The 17,839-nt window shown below is 49.0% G+C and overlaps 1 protein-coding gene across 2 annotated transcripts in view; it reads right to left on the reverse strand.

The window, feature by feature from the left end:
- Window positions 1–17,839, reverse strand: part of FOCAD (focadhesin) — a 2,926,805-nt gene that overhangs the window by 428,584 nt on the left and 2,480,382 nt on the right. For both annotated transcript variants that reach the window (XR_011282193.1, XM_069630760.1), the window contains exon 37: window positions 9,554–9,669. Coding sequence is in view for 1 of the 2 variants with exons in the window: in XM_069630760.1 (XP_069486861.1) it covers window positions 9,554–9,669 (116 nt within the window). In the remaining variant the exon portion in view is untranslated. The remainder of the gene's footprint in view (window positions 1–9,553; window positions 9,670–17,839) is intronic.

The following is a 17,839-nucleotide window of genomic DNA, read 5'->3' on the forward strand; positions in this document are numbered from 1 at the left end:
ATTGAAAGAGTTAGATATCTTTCCAACGGTAAGAACGAAATACCTAACTTCTTAGAACTCTTCCAGTATTTGTCACTCCTGCCATCCCACACCACACAATATTCCCACACCACACTAATTTCCTCTGTTTCTTTCTTTCTCTATCCCTTCATGGGAGCTGTGTGTGAAACTGAATATTCATAGAAGACCTCCCGGTGTCTGCGCATCACTGAAAAGCTGGATATCCTACCCTTGAAGCCTTCATTAAGAATTCAAACCCAGGTCAACAATTTTCCGTTCCGCAAGGGTTTTTTCCCCAGGAGGGTTTCCCCTGCGTTACCGTTGTCCCTGGTTCTCCATCTCAGGGTCAGAGGTGGAGTTGGGAAGGCTCCCCATAACTTCTCCTCGTAACTGTGTTTCATCAGGTAAGGGTTCTGTGAACCAACTCAATGGGCCTCATTAGAAGTCAGCCGGTCCGGAAACAACGGTGGCGGTAAATTCGCCACCACCGTTGTTTCCTGACCGGCTGATTCCAAGTCCTGCAGGCAGGAGGTGTCACTCCCGCCAGGTCTGACCTGGCGGAAGGAACACCACCTGCCTGCAGGCAGACATGGAAACACCGGCTCTGTCAGACGGAACCAGTGTTTCCATGGTCCATATCCCCTTGGAGTCCTATGGGACTCCATGGGAATTGGGATTTAGAGGATTCTGCCTCCAGAATTACCGGGTCACCAGGGTTGTAATGTCCAAAGGCTCCAATGAACTGGAGCCTTTGGACTGGTGTCACATGGGACATCTTCAAGTTCAGGGAGAAGTCCAGCCTGTGCAGTAGTACACAGGTGTCCTCCAGGTGAGACAAAACCTGTCCCGCGTACTTCCTCCGGTTCAGCCAGTCTTTCAGGTAAGGAAATACGTGGATCCCGGATCTCCTGAGGTGAGCCGCGACTACCGCTATGAGCTTGATGTAGACCCTTGGAGCGGAGGTCAACCCAGAGGGTAGCACTTTGAACTGATATTGCTCGTCCCCTATGAGGAACCGTAGAAACGTCCCGTGCTTTAGACGTATCGGCACATGGAAATAGGCGTCCTGTAGGTCTTTGGACACCAGCTAGTCCTGAAGTTGGAGAGCGTGGAAAATCTATTTCAACGGCACCATCCTGTACGGGTCTTTCCTCAGGAACTTGTTCAATACCCTGAGGTCCAGAATGGGATGGAGACCTCCCCCTTCTTGGGCACCAGAAAATACTGGGAATAGCAGCCCGACCCGCTCTATTCGGGAGGTACCTCTTCCACAGCACCCTTTGACAACAGGGCTCTCAGTTCTTCCTGGAGCTCTTGTCCCGGTTGGATTGGGGGAGGTAACGGTCTGTTCTGTGGCCTTTTTAAGAAGGGCAGACAACTCCACCGAATTGTTTGCAGGGCCCAGACCATGCAGGTAATCTCCTGCCACCGAGGTCAATGCCTTGCTAACCGTCCACCAACTGGTAAGTCGTGGGATGGGAAAACGCCTCTGCACCTGCCTGGCTTGCGGGAGCTGTGCTTTTCTGCCATAGGGTACATAGCGCCTATAGCCTCTGCCCCTCGAGACAAAGCTGAAAGCAGGTTTGGCCGGCGAGCAGCTAGGCCCAGTGTTTTGGTGGCAATTTTAGACTCTCTGGATATTTCTAGAGAGTCATCCGCCTTTTGTCCAAAGAGCATATCTCCATCAAAAGGCATGTCTAGAAGGTGGTTTTGAACATTAGGGGAGAACGCAGAGGTTTTAAAATAGGATTACCTCCTCATAACTACCGCCGACCCCATTGAGCGGCCAATGCAGTCTGCAACTTCCAGGCCCATCTGCATTGACTGCTTGGCTATCTCCTTCCCATCATCCACCAGATGTATAAATCCGTCCTGCATAACACCCTCAGGGACGTATTCTGCTGCATGTTCCACAGCTTTCCACAAACCGCAAGAATATTTTGCGAACCAGCAAGCTTTGTTTGTGGCCTTGAGTGCCATGCTGCCAGAAGTGAAAACTTTCTTGGCCAAAGCGTCCAACTTTTTTCCATCCCTATCTGTAGGGAGATTTGACGTGGATGCTGCGAGTCTGGTGAATATTGTGGCAGCTTGCACTACAAGCCCTTCCGGGGAAGGGTGTGTAGAGAGGAAAAAAAGATCCCCTCTTGCTGGCCTGTACTTCCCCCGTGAAATTGGAATTCACGGGGGGAGACGTACAAGGGTACTGCCATAAGGAGGCTAAGGGGTCTGCTGTGGTCTGATTGTAAGGCATGTTATGGTCAACTGCCAGACCTTAATCAAGGATGTCTGTCAGGCCATACCCCTGAAGGGGTGTGGTGGATGACTTGAGTCAAATGGTGTCTACAACCCTCTCTGCCAATGCCTTAAACCTAACATGAGCGTACGGCTGATTTTGCTGCATATCAAGGTCTGGAGACGTGTCTAGACCACTGGCAACTTGTAGCCTTTGGGCCAGTAGCCTTTAGGTGGCTTTCCAAAAGCGTTTTCCCTGCATTTTTTGTAGAGGTCGAAGGCTGTCATCGTCCCAGTTGGAGTCGATTTGATGGCTAGTGTGGGGTCAGGGTTGAGGAGCGCTGCTTTTGCTGCCAAGGCCTTCTGGTCAAGGGGGGGGGAGGAACTGTGCCGACAGCTGCCTGTTTAAACATTGAAAGGATTTCTTGTTGAAATCTTTCCCACTCTTTGCGAGTGATGGGTCCCTTTGAGAGCTTACCTCGTTTTGAAGACGAGCTTGATTCCCGCTGATGGTGGTGGCATTGCATCTTCTTCCATGGGGAAGACAAAGAGGAATGGCTCGTAGAGTGGGACCGTTTCTTTGTTTTTTTCCAATGTCTGTCTTCACCCTTCTTGCGGGTGGGCTCCTCACTCTCGGCTCGGAAGACCGGACGAGAGATAGCGCCAGAGATTTAGAGGGTGGTCGGCCCACAGCCAGTTTCCCAGCTCTCTCACGCAGGGACTTCAGTTGCATTTTCAAGCATGATGCAAAGACCTCCGCGTTGTGTGCCGAACCCAAACACCGCAGACAGATGTCGTGGGGGTCGGTTACTGACATTTTGTCTTCATACTCAGTGCACCGTTTAAAGCCCGAGACCCGTTGAGTGGACATCGTGTTGAGGTTTTACCAAAAACGAACAATTTTGAAAGGAAAAAACGTTGAGTAAAGCTAAGTCATGTTACTGATGCAGTGTGCAAGCGCGCGGAAAAAAGGAACAGAAGCATGGGGTGTAGTGACATGTTATATATATGACACCTGGTGTCACTTCCGGAGCAGACGATCGAGCACCGAGCAAGGTGGATCTACAGCCGAGTCGAGGCCCACTACGTCCCCTGCAGAGCTGGATGATGTATATCTATCAAGATGAGGAATCTGCGGGAGAAAAGCAATCCATTGAAATATCATTGCCTGATTTGAGAGGGCAGGAAGAAGGCCAACCGACAAGATAGGCAAACAACAGAGCCAGAAATGAGTGGCACCACCATTTTGAGCATATGTTACTAGAAATACCATCATGCTATAAAATACAAAAGTGCACACGTGAAAAATGAAAAACACGGTAGAAAGAAGATCTGCTGCCACCAGTCTATCATGGAAGCATCATAAAAGTATCAAAATTTTTACTAAAAGAAAAAGGATACAAAGTACCCCTGCGGCACCTCATGTAAAGTTATGTGTGCCGCATGGAAGCAACAAGGAATCTTGCAAAGGGAGATAGCGTACACCTGGCCTGTGTGAGAAATTAGAGGGTGTCTTACCCGCTAGTCCGCGGAGATCTCTCTCACAGGTGGCCAGGGCACGGCCATCGCCTTAGGATCCAGACCCTTGGGGTGGACTAGTGCGGGAGGATCACCTGGGTGAGGGGTCTTCTGGGAGTGGGGGTGAGATGGTGAGACGCGGTATTCCCCCCTCTTTTGTACATCTATCCCATCCTATTTTTTTTTTTAGGAACTGCCGAAGTCCCATCTCCCCCTCACTTTTACACAAACACTGGACCGAGGAAGAGGGTGACTAAGAATAACCAGACCAACTCTCTCACATCGTGCTGGACATGTCCCGTTAAAGGGGTCAGGCGAAGTCAGGCACTTCACCCTAAGTCAGTGGTATTCAAACTGTGGGTCACGACCCCCTAGGGGTCCGCGGGTGCATCCCAGGGGGGCCCTGAGAGCTCAGCATGAAAAAAGATTTTTTTTTTTTTTTTTAGATTGGAAGAAATGGGCAGGGGTGGCCCACATGGGCGGGCTGAAGCATGAAACTGTCTCAGGCAACAATGAAAAAGTGGCCCACAGTTGTAAATGGATATTCATTCTTTTAGTCACAGACTGGGCCTCATTACTACTATGGCGGACCAGTAACAACGGTGCTGGTAAGCTACCGGCACCGTTGCTACCGTTCCGCCATAGTAAGAGTTGTGCTCGTGGGTGCTTGACAGCCCCCGCCAGGTCTGACCTCAGCTCGTCGGATGCACCGGCACTGTTATTAACGGTGCCGGTGCATCCGAGCTCCCCATTCCCATTTGAGCCATATGGGGCTCAAATGGGAATGGGGATCTACCGGCACCTTCGAAAGGGCAATTATCATGTCCGCCTAACTCGGCATGACCTAGTAATTGCCCATTCGCGGGTGCCAGACCCGGATGCAACTCCAGTGGCAGCCGTGCCGGTTTTACCGGCACAGCTACCGCCAGAGTAGTTATGAAGCCCACTGTTTCAATAGTACCCAAAGGGGTGCTTTGTGTTAAAATGTAAGTAAATTGTGATATATTCAGCAACAATGGTCAACATTACTAACTGCATAGTTAAGTAACTCATCAAAATGGTCCACATTGGCCAAAATGGTGGCCCATTTTGATTGGCCCAAACTAGCATTTTACATTTTTGGTACAGGCATTGCCCTATAGGCCTGTCCGAGCCTGGCGGCTCATCCATAATGGCAAGAGGCGCCCACCCAGTGGCCCCTCACCCATTATGGAGGAGCTAAGGAGCCAGCCCAGTGAAACAGTGAGCACTCCCTCAGCTGCTTTATCCAGCTAATGGAGTGCTCCTGGGCTGGCTGAACTGTCAAAGGGAAACACTGTTTCCCTTTGACAGTTCAGTTTAGTTCCCCAGCCGCACATGCTCACTGAGCCATGCAAGTGCTGGGGCGTTTTGCTTCGCCAGCATTGCATAGCTCATTGGAAATGCTGGCTGGGGCACTGCATGTCTGTATGTCCGAGGGGGAGCTCCTGCGCCTCCTCGCACATACGGACAGAGCAGCTGGAGCAGGCCGTTTCAGCACCCACACACAGGCCAATGCAGAAGGTACGTTTATGTTCATTGTTTTTATTTAAACATGTGTATGGATGCGTTATGAGTGAGTGTATGGTGATGGAGGCTCATGTGAATGATAGAGTGATTGCTGTATGAATGTGCAGCGCCTTGCATATACACATAATCATGTTCATTGTGTTAGGACCAGTGGGGCCCAGGGGACAGGGATGGTATCTTTTTACCGGACATCTATCATTCAAAACCCTCTGCCTTGTCCACAAGGCTTTCTGGGGCCTCGGTCCAAAATACCTTCAGCTATTCCTCCGCAAATACCTCCCCTCTCGAGCTCTTCACTCCTCTACCTCCAACTCCCTCAGGGTCAGTCGTTTATCAAAGAAACAAGCTGGGGGTAGATCTCCGTCTTCGGCTGGGGCCTCCCTCTGGAACAGCGCCCTGCCACTCTAAAACTTGAGGAGAACCATCTTTCTTCCTGCACTTATCAGACCTACCCTGTCTGCTGCCTTAAACGTAGCACTTGCAAATTGCTGGCTGCACTACCACTGTTTGTTGCCTTTATTATTTATTTATCTGTTTCTCCTCTGCTTCGCACTTTCCACTTCTCCCCCCTTCCATGCACTTTTCCCCTCACACTTGCGCTTTCTCAATGTCACTGGGCCTAGTAAGATCGCTATTTTATTCTCCTCTGTTCCCCTCCCTTGCCTTGTCACGCTCTGAAACACTTGTGTACGAGCGCGATAGAAATAAAATATCAATGCCTGCCCCCTGGACTCCCAGCAACAATTGCAAACTGTTTGGCTATTTACCCATTTTTTGTTAAAAGTATGCTCTACAATGCAACATTTTAACCTATTATTTAAAAAAAAATTCACAGGGGGAAACCCCCCCGAACCTCCCCTTAATGCCCCTCCACTTAAAAAAGATTCACCAGCCGCCACTGGCCCTCAGACTGTGTTGGGAACGGGATGGGGGAACCGAGGGACTATGGTGGGAGCACAATGGGCGGGAACCATGGGATAGTGATGGGAGCAGAGTGGGGAGAGCCCTGGGTGTGTGATGGGGTGGGGAGAGACCAGCGACTGGGTAGGAGTGGGATGAGGGAGCCCAGCGACTTTGATGGGAGCAGGTGACGGCGCGCAATATATACTGTCCATTTGGCATTTCTGGGGGGTCCCGACCTGCCCAAATTTTGCTCAGGGGGGCCCTGGCCAAAAAAGTTTGAAGACCACTGCCCTAAGTGCATACACAACACCAGTTAGCTCTCCTCACACGAATACAAGGAAACACCTAAAGACACACTCTGAGCAAGGCAGAACACGAGAAGGAGCAGAACCTCCGGGACCAAGGCCCACCTACTGGAGCAGAGCAACAGACCAAGGGACAAGAGCAGAAGGTCGAAAACCCCACGCTTCCCTACTGGAGGTCCTTGCCTCCGACAGACTGCAAAAGACACATGGAGAAGGCCAGATCCCATAAGTGAAGATCGCATTGTGTTTCAAGGACGCCAGCGACCCTCCCCGGTGATCGGCAGAGTTGAGGAGGTAAGGCCAAGCCTGTGGTACTAACTTTGACTCGAAAATTGGAAACCGCAAAACAAGAAAGAAGCACACAGAGTGGGTGACTTGGCAAGTGACCTGACAGACCGGTGTGTGTTAAAGTGAATGTAAGGAGCAACATCAGATCACAAGTGAAGGCTGCACGTGTGTGAAGTGAGGCGCGAAGAAAGGGAGACCTGTGAATTAATTTTAAAGTGAAATGCAGCTGCGAGATCAGCGATACTAAATAACGGAGTAGTCCGGTGAAGGGAAATAACCCATTTGAAAGTCTCTGTGAAACGTACATTGTTTGAAGCTAAAAGCAAGAGTGAAAGTAAAATAGTGAACGTTGAATCAAAGTGGTCCTGTGGTGGTCTGTAAGAAAACCATGCACATTTGAAAGACTTCAACATCCGAAAGAAGTCCGAGTCCGATTGAGGGTGACCCGAAGTATACTAAGCTTGGGGAAGGGAGTCCCCACTTACAACTTTGAACTTTATCACAAGAGGGGCAGAGGGGAACCTGCGAGAACTGTGCAGTGAATGGTCTGAGCATGGCAGAGGGGGACCTTTGTGAAAGCTTTGGTGGAAGCATTCATTCTGAAGCCAGAGAAAGAGACTTTAATGTGGAAGGCCAGGCGAGCCTCGACCCACGGTTTTGAACTGTGTACGTGTTGGAAGCCGAGCCAGAGTGCGTCATCCTGCATCCAAGGATCGCCTTACCCAGTGAGGCCTAACGTGGGGAGGAGAGCTGGTTCAGCCACATTATCATTTGAACACTGATTTTTCTGTTTGCATACATTTCTCCTTTTTACACCTTTGAACAAGAGATAGGGCAGGCTTTAGGTTTTGTTAGCATAGGCCATTTTGATTTGACAGACTTTACTAGGACTGTTTTGTTCATCGTTTGATGGTCGAGAATACTCCCATCTTAGTTATAGGGCAAAATAGGAGTTTCTCCAACCCCAACAATTTCAATAAAGGTTTTACAAATTCTATCGATTGTGTCAGTGTCAATACATGTGATGCTATGCCTTTCCTACACCTGCTAGCCTTAGCCTTGGACTAGTGTGTCCAAAAGAGATGAAATGAGCAAAGGAAGCAAGGCAAAAAGGCTTCACTTATCCTCAAAGTTCAGGACAGGAGTCAAATCACAGCAACATGTTTGGGGGATACACATTGATGTCCATGGAGGGAAAGCTGCAAAAAAGGAAACCTTTCCTAAAACTGCAGTCCCTTTGAAGTGTATTGGGATCCCAACACCCGACCTCTTCTGATCCATGAGCCTCTTTGGAGCGCCCACGATTGTCCTAGTGCTGGGACCATCTTCTGCTGGGTGGCCACCTTCTTTTGTCCGTCAAGCCAACAGAATGTACTTTGCTGGCTTCACCCGCCGTCCTGGTCTTCCCTGCTTTTGCTTGAGGCTTAAGGGGCTCCATCATGGGAAGGCTGCTTGTTCCTCTTTTGCATCGTTGGGTTTGCCGTTGACCCAGGATTCAAATTCCTGGGAACCGAATCCTGTAAACAGTACCTACAAAAAGAAGACTTGTACTTTCTTAGCCCTCCAGGACCTGCCTTTTGGGGAACACACACATTGGGTCCTGGGGTGGCGCGTTATTCTCAATACTGTACCCTCAGAGGTACTTCTGGTCTGGGGTCAAGAATCTTTAGAAGCAAGTTGTAGAGGGTTTCTAGTGTGCATGGCGCCACACATGTGCATCTGTCTCGCAGTACCGGGGTGACAGATCCTCGCACAGTGAGTCACCCGGAGCATCCTTTGAATGTTCCTGTGTGACGCGCTGCATGCGTGACAGCATCCAGTGGTTACTCAGGTACCGGAGAAGTAGATGGTGCGACTCCCATGTAGGGAGCACCTGTGTTCCGAATAAACCTCAGTGGAACCACCTGCCTGCCTCCGTGGTTGTTTGCTTCTCTGCGGGGGTGGAACCCAACCGCAACACAAGTCTTTAGCAAATGTCCCCATTGGATAACACCGCAGGTCTTCCTGCTGTGCTGCAACTTCTTTTGGGGCTGCTGAATCTTGAAACCGCCTACAGAACTTTCTTTGAGGTCTCCTCTGGTCATCTCTGGGATTGTTTGCTGCCACATCTGCACCAGTAGTGCAGAGTTGGCACTTACCTGCATTTTCCTCATACATGCAGATTACCCACTGATTTTTGCACCACTTATTTACACGGAAAACAAACTATTTTTTCCTGAAGTGAATTACATTGTAACTACTCTAAAATGTATCTAGATTTCTTTTTTGGAGGCCTGTGTTTTGAATTGTTTTACCCCTCTGGAATCTTAATTAACAGTGATATGTGAACCTAGCTTTTTTTAATAGTATGTCCCAGCGGGGTGGTACTATGGATCCAGGGTATTACTATTTTAATTATGTTTTAATGTGTGGTTCCCTTCTCAACCTAACCCTTAGCTTACATGCTGTGTACCCAGCACCACATAGTGGACCTGCAATATAAAGCAATAGTGGGTTGTGTCTTTTAGGACAATGTACTGTTTTTGTGCAGGCACTGGGAGTTTTTAACTTTACGTTGGAATGTCTGCCTTCCCTTTTCCCCACCCCCCTGAAAAAGAAATCTTTAGTCTCTAAATGCACCTCAGCTGAGCAAAGGCAGGCTGCCATGGCTTGCCATATCGTGCACCTTTCTGGGCATGAAGAGGTATCAAAAGGCTTAGGGCTAACCTACATTTATTTAACCATGACAACAAGAATACTGCACATGGACAGATACTTACACTGAGGCTGTAGACGAGAGGAGGAGCAATCCACATCCCCAGGAACATGGCAGCATTTTGGGAGGACTGTGCTTGGGTCACAGCAAGTTCAATGCAGTGCATCTGGATGTCTTCACCTGTAAGTGATGAAAGAGGTGCTTAGTTTGTTCCGCTTTCCCAAAGACTTTCGTACTTTCAAATGAAACTGTAAAAATATGTATGGCACTAAAAGTCAAATCTCTAAATATTTTGTTGTGTTTAAATAAACACTCATTAAGTGTCAACACAGCACGAAAGATTAAGGATATTTTAAGCACATCATGGCTGGAGCAGTACACAAAAGCCATTACACAACAGTATGACTCTGGGTCATATTGCCCCCAGTCAATGACTGCCCTCTCCCTAAGCTGCTCCTCTGGCAGCCATCTTCAGATTTGGTAAGCACATACAGAGGAAGTATGACCAAGAAGAGCCGCAGAGGGATAGTAGGGATGGTTTGCATGTGAATCCATGCCAGGCCCATGCTGGAGAACAATAGTTGCAGGTAAATAATTTGTTCCTTCTCCAGCATGGGGTCTGCATGGATTCACATGCTCATGAACAAAGAATATATAGCAGTACCACATTACACAACCAGTGAAGGTGGCAAGGCTCAACAGAAGCAAAACTCTTACCTCTGGAACAGACTCACCTAAAGTGAACAAGTTGCGTAGCACTGCTTGGCCGACCCTGGACTCCTCTCTGGAATCCCTGTCGACGCAGTAGAACCTCGTGAAAGTGTGCGTAGACATCCACGTAGCAGTCCTGCAGATGTCCAGCTGGGGCACACCAGACAGGAACGCCGTCGTCGCAGTGATCGCTCTGGTGGAATGGGCACTTGGACGGCCGGGCAGCAGTCGGTTGGCAAACCAATGACGATGTGTAATACAGCCGGATAGCCACTTGGAGATGGAAGCCTTGGACAAGGCCTTCCCATGGATCACAGGACCAAAGTTCAAAAACAGTTGAGACATCTTCCGAAAACTCCTTGTGCGTGCCACGTAGAACTTCAGAGCACAAGCAACATGCGGCGAGTGCAAGGCCCTTTTAGCCGGTGACAAAGGCTTTGGAAAAAACACAGGTAATATCAAAGGCTCGTTAAGGTGGAATTCCGATGGAACCTTTGGCATGAAGGAGGGGTGCATCCGTAGCACCACCCTCGATTCATGGAAAGTCAGATATAGGGCCTGGATCTCACCCACCTTCATGGCAGCAGTGATGGCCACAAGGAAAGCCGTTTTCTACCAGAGGAACTTGAGAGGGGCTTGATGCATAGGCTTGAAGGGGGCTCCCATGAGCCTCATCAGCACCACGTTGAGTTCCCATGCCGGGGCAGGAGCCTTCACCGGTGGGAAAGATCGAAACAGTCCATTGAGGAACTCCTTGATGAGACGGTGGGGCCACAGAGAAGATCTTCCAGGAGACCTGGTGTAGCGGGAGATAGCCACCAAGATGCACCTTGATAGAGGCTTGAGCCAGCCCCGCCATGGAAGTATGGAAGAATATGCAGGGCTGTGACCCTCAGTGCAGTAACACTGGGGTGTCATAGTGACCCCCAAACATAGACTCCATACCCTGGGACTGACTACTGTTTCCCAGGGCATGTAAAGTCACCATTGACTTTACTAGTCTTAAATTGTGAACAGAACCAGTACAAACCATCATATTGTGGAAGTACTGGTAGGGGTAATTAGATTGCCCCTGGGTCTGTTTTTCGAGGGGGCACTGTGCAGTCCTCCCTCGTCGAGTTTCTGGCTGGTGGCAGTGGTTACCACGCAAAATATTCCACCAGAATATTTCCTATGGGATTTTCCCATTCATTTTAAACGCACCACTTTTTTGGTGCAATGTTAAAGATACTGCCGGGTTATTTATTTAATATTTATTCCCCGGTTGGGTCTTTTTGCCAGGACTCGGTTTTAAAATGGCATTTGTGTTCGCCTCTGTAACTCCAACCCAAGTCGAGCCCTTTGTTCCACTTTTGGTGGGCTTCTGCACAGAAGCCTCCAAAAGTGGTGCCACTCTGTCTGGGTCTACAGGATGTGTGGGAGGGGGGTTTAGGCACCCTGGACTGGTTGCCTCGGAAACTCAAGTCGCACTCTTGTGTGATTGGCCCAGTGGTGAGCCGCCCGGTTCACCACTTAGCATGTTTGAGTGACAGCTAGGACTGGTGAATGGGGGTTTTCTGCATAAAAGCAGGGCTTTGGGGACTGGAACTTCAGAAGTCACCACACGACCTAAAGAATCCGAAGAGGGAGAAACTGAGCTGACCTGCAACGACGACACCACCGGTGGAGCCCTGCTGAACCGCCTCACCACTTCCCGACGACAGAGAAGATCTTCATCCTGGAGAGTCTTCTTCCTTTGAACTGGTGGGGTTAACAAGTTCGCCCTCTTTTCGCCTTCCTGGACCGTCTCGTTGTCGAATCTCCCGTGCCAAGCACCCCGGCGGCCGGATAGCCACGCTTCACCACTACCGTGAATAAAAGGGTAGTACCTTTTAACCGAGAACCTCTGCGGCTGGTTTCTTCCCTGGCAGTGCAACGACCTCCAGCTTCCCTCCACGTCAAGATCTTCTCTTCCCCTGGACGAAGCACCGCTGCCAGGAACAACTGCCCCCACTGGAGCTTTCTCACCATTTCAGGTGCTGTGTCCCGCCAGGTCTCCCTTGCAACAGACTGTTCAAGGTGTCCCGTAAATCCTTGACTCTCTATCCTGGGGTGACCTGGGACCTGTTAAACTTTTTCTGAACTGATCCAACTCTTTTTGAACTATCTGCAAAGACTTTAAAAGTATGATTCGACTGTGTGATCTTGGACACATTCCGCCTTGCTATCTCCCAGAGTGGGCCTGGCCTATGAACTTTCTTGCTCAACAGTAGACTCTGCCTTCCTTGACTTGCTGTGGTTCTTCTAAAAGTGTTGGTATTGTGTGCTTTTCTAATTCTGCCTTTTCCCTCCCTTTTTAACTAACCTATTGGCGTGCCATCTTAGGTTAAGCGCTCACCTCTGTCTGCAAATAAGTGGTGTTTTAACTAAGACCTGTTCAACAAGTAATCAGGGATGTATATATATTGATAGTGACTGTGTTTGAACTTACATGCCAAATTAGTGCATTTTTTACAAGTGTGTTTTTAAATAAATAATTATATACTTTTATACCAAAGTTCTGGTCAGTGTTCGCTTGTGCTACTGTATTTTGGTACCTAATGTGTACTCTCTATATACTGTCTAGCTCTTCTTGAGAGAAGTCTGAATGCTCAGCCACAGCTACCAGGTAAATCTGGGTGGTACAGACTGCTACCAATTGGGTTTACTGCCAACACCTGTAGTCCTAAGCCTTTTGCAGTGGTCCCTAAGGGAATGGCACAGAATTCTGCCTAACAGCCGCCGCCACCCTTCTTTGCAAGGCCATATGGAATGGCAGTACCGGGTCAGATGGTGGACCTTGGTCCAAGATATCTGTCAGGTCATCCTGCAGAAAATCTACTGATGGCGCAGACCACCCCAAGTACTCCATCACCCTCGACATCAGCCGCCTGTACAAAAAGTCAGCATGCGTACCAGGCTCAGGCCTACCAAACTCAACCTCCGGTGAGGTATCAAGACCACTGGCGTCGTGCAAAGACTGACACAGGTCTTCAATCTGGCTATGACCAGACAATATGTCATGCCCCGCATTCCTGTTTCTGGACACTTGCGGGTATTTACTTCCCGGTGGAAACTGCCCTGGAGACTGTTAACAGCTCACGGAATCCGCTGCACTACAAGGTCCAGAATTCCATCTGCTCGCGGTCACGTGAAACGCCCGCAACGTGCCTCGTGTTCTGAAACAGATTCCAGTACTTAGTGTGGCGTGTCCCTGTAACGGGTGCTCCTAAAACTGACTATTCAGTTCGAGTACTCGATCTACTGTTATTCTGATTCCTGTTTTATTCCTGACCCGGCTTTGTATCAAGGACTATTCTGAACGTCTTTCCCTCCAATTTCTGGCTCCTGGCTCCCTCGGTTGTTTCCCCTGGTTAACGAACCCCTGGCACCCGTTTCGGATTTGTTCTTCGCCTGCTCCCGTATGTTATGGTATTCGGATTTATACAAGAATAAAAGACCTTCAGTGCTACTCTCTGTTGAAGACTTCCACGCACGTTTCCTTCACTCTATTGTGCTATCACTATTGCACGAGTTTCCTGCTTCCCTTCCCTTTCAACTATTACACAGAAAATATACAAAGACAGATCCACGGCGCTGCCCGCCGCACCAGAAGACAACGCTCTACATACTGAAGTGACCAAACGGACGCTCTGCTGTTTCTGGTGGTCACTCCCTGGATTGGTTACACTTGGGGACGCTCTGCTGAATACACTTGGGGATTATTTTGGACACTTGCCGTTTCGGTTAGGTGGACCATTGCACAGACTTCCTTCAACTGGAACTTCCATTTTCTATCATCACGTCAACTTCCTACTACACTCTCTAAGGTTACGGGACTTCCTATCTTGCTAAGCAGGTAAGAGGGGGCAAGTACGGGGGGAAGGAACAAGTGCTGTATTTTCGTACCTCTTTGGCTGCTATCTTGAACTATCCTTTTCTTTGTTCCCTTAGCTCTGTTGTCGCTGCTCCTGCCTTTCCACTTAAGCCCCTGGCCTGTTAGTAGGTATACTTTCTACAGGCTGCGCTCTTGGGGGGAAAGTCTTGTGCAAATATCGCGTTCAAGATATCCCAGAACCATCTTGGTGATAGTCCAGGACGTCCCAGAGTGAAGGGGTTCCAAAAGTGGATGCTGACCTTGTATCCTTTAACAATCTGTATTCTTTTCCAAAATTGAGTAAAAGTTGTGACAGATTTAGGAGCCTATTAATTTTGCCTATCGGTTATGGAAACTGGAGCGGATCCAATGGCTGCTTTAATGCAAGCCTTTGCGACCTTACGCACCGATATGGCATCTGCTAATGCGACTCTCCATCAACGTATGGATGTACTACAGAGTTTTGTGCAGCCCTTACCCCCCGATGAGGAGTTTGGTGATGCTGCTGCTGCAGCAGCCCCTCCTGTACCCCAGGCACAATCTTCCGCACCCATTGTGCTTCCTGGACCGTTCCCTTTGGCCCCTCCAGAACGCTTCTATGGAGATCCTAAGACTTATCGGACCTTTGTAAATCAATGCCGTCTGCATTTTCTTTGTCGACCACTGGCATTTCCTGACGCTGTTACCAAAGCAGCGTTTCTCCTTTCGCATCTGGGAGGAACAGCAGCGGCTTGGGCTAACCCTTTACTCGAAGCCAATGATCCAGCCCTATATCATTTTGATGCCCTTATTCAATCTATGAATAGCGTATTCGATATGCGTTACAAGGCACAAACCTCGGACCTCGAATTCCTTGCGATCAGTCAAGGCAAATCAGACCTTCTGTCTTACCTTGCTTGCTTTAATCAATTAGCATAAGAAACCACCTGGCCCGAACAGAAGAAGGCAGCTGTCTTCTATAAGGGTCTTTCGGATGAGTTAAAAGACACCTTATCAGTGGTACCGGCTTTACCAACCGGCTTCTCAGAATTGTTGGACTTGGTCCTACAAGTCGACGCTCGGCTGCGGCAAAGACGTGGCGAACGGCGTAGTCCTGACCTTCGCCTCTCAGTCAAGTCAGAAACGACTCCGACTACTTCCTCAGGCGAAGCCGAGCCGATGCAAATAGGGGCCATCAGAGGTCCTTTAACCAAAGCCGAACGAGAACGGCGTATGGTTAACAACCTATGCTTCTATTGCGGTCAATCTGGCCATTTCATTCGTGCATGTCCTAAGAGACCTGTTAAGGTAGCGGGAAACGCCAAGACTCGTCCTTAAACCGAGCCCTAAGGATGAGTCGCCATATGGATGGCTCGGGCCAATGCCCTTCCTCCTCACACATCTATCTTGCCATGTGTTTTGTCCTCCCTGGTGTTGAGCCCTTCACCAGTCCCGTTATGATCGATTCAGGGGCTAGCGGAAACTATATGGACATACAATTAGCTCAACACCATGGCATACCGGTGGTTCCAAAAAAAAGACCTGAGGAAGTACATGCAGTGGATGGTTCTCATCTGGTGTCCGGTTGGATAACGGAACAGACTGTCCCACTTCGCATGTCTACCTCAGAAGACCACATTGAGCAAATAGTTTTCGACCTTATTTCAGCCCCTCAGTTTGGGATCATTCTTGGTCTTTCTTGGCTCCGGACTCATAACCCTATGATTGATTGGGTCAAACAAACAGTGCATTTCTCTTCTGCGTTCTGTACCCAACATTGCTCTCGAAGCCCCGGTGTGACGCCTTCGTCTCCTTGTTTGGCTTTGGTGTCTAATGTCTCCTCTGTTAATGCCACGCTGGGAGACCCAAATCCCGAACTACCAGCAGTATACAAAAACTTTTCCGATGTGTTCGATAAAGGGCTATCAGAAAAACTCCCTCCACATCGTTGTTATGATTGCCCCATTGATTTTGTACCTGGGGCAGTGGTACCTCATGGTCGTGTTTACTCCCTGACCTGGAACGAAGAAGAACACCTGAAAGAGTATGTGGAGAAGGCATTGCGTCTGGGACATATTCGACCTTCCAGGTCCCCTGCTGCCTCTCCCATCTTTTTCGTACCGAAAAAGGAGGGGGATCTGCGCCCTCGCGTGGATTACAGAGCCTTGAACAAGATAACAGTCAAGAACCAGTACCCGTTACCCCTCATAACGGAACTGCTTGATAAAATGACATCCTCCACTATTTTTACCAAATTAGATCTCAGAGGGGCATATAATTTGGTGAGGATACGAAACGGGGACGAATGGAAAACCGCTTTCAAAACAAAGTTTGGGCTATATGAGTATTGCGTCATGCCATTCGGACTTTGTAACGCTCCAGCCACGTTCCAACACTTTGTTAATGATATTTTTGGAGACATGCTAGATTGCTATGTGGTGATCTACTTAGATGATATCTTGATCTTCTCGGATTCACTCACGCAACATATCCAACACGTTCGCTCTGTATTGCAGCGTTTACGTACACACTCGCTCTATGCCAAATTGGAAAAATGTGTATTTCATGCATCATCAGTTGAGTTCTTGGGGTTTCAGATATCTGCGAAAGGGGTGCTCATGTGTACTTCCAAGGTTAAAGCAGTAAGGGACTGGCCAGTCCCAGATTCTGTAAAGGCACTTCAATCTTTTCTGGGTTTCTCGAACTTTTATAGGCGCTTTATTGCCTCATTTTCTGAGATAGTAGCGCCCTTGACCCGTCTCACCAGCCCGAAGATTACATTCTTTTGGGATTACGAAGCCCAGTCGGCCTTTGAGGCATTAAAAGAGGCCTTTACTACTGCTCCCGTTCTGCAGCACCCAAACCCTTCCCTTCCATTTATAGTGGAGGCTGACGCATCCGCTATCGCGGTGGGGGCCATTTTGTCACAGATCTGCCCCACTACACAGCAACTGCATCCAGTGGCTTATTTTTCCCGTAAACTATCTCAAGCTGAACGCAATTACACTGTTATGGAGAGGGAACTCCTAGCCATTCGAGCAGCTTTTAAGGAGTGGAGACACCACCTTCTGGGTGCTCGACATCCAGTAACTGTGTACACCGACCATCGGAATTTACAGGCTCTTTCACACGCAAAATGTACCAATGCTCGACAAATACGTTGGCATTTATTTTTCACGTTATTTGACTTCACAGTTACTTATCGTCCTGGACCTCTACACGGAAAGGCAGATGCCTTATCCCGTGTCGGTGCCGATTTCGACACCCGGGAATCGGTTACCTCTATGCTACCTTCGGGTTCTGTCATTTGTGTTTGTTCGGTCTCCCCCTCACTTCTGGATCAAGTTCAACAGTGGGCCAAAGAACATGCCTCTTATCTTGATACCTTGGGTGCCCAGATTGTCACGGGTCTTCCTTATGTTCATGGTCTTTATACTTACCTGACAGCCACACCAGACGGAAGGCTTTGGAATGGGCCCATGATAACCCGTTAGCTGCACATCCAGGTCAGCTTAAAACATATGACCTGTTACATCGATGGTGCTGGTGGCCAGGTATGAAGAAGGACACCGCGTCATACGTATCCACGTGTGCGATATGTGTACAATGTAAAAGGCAGCCAGGGAGACCCTTCGGTCTATTGATGAACATGCCGCTTCCTCCACATCCCTGGCATACGGTTTCACTCGACTTTGTGGTAGAACTGCCCTTGGTTAGGGGAATGTCAACGGTGCTTGTGGTGGTGGATGTATTCACAAAAATGGC

Source organism: Ambystoma mexicanum, chromosome 6q, assembly GCF_040938575.1.
Source record: "Ambystoma mexicanum isolate Mex_15411 chromosome 6q, UKY_AmexF1_1, whole genome shotgun sequence".
Lineage (NCBI taxonomy): Eukaryota > Metazoa > Chordata > Amphibia > Caudata > Ambystomatidae > Ambystoma > Ambystoma mexicanum.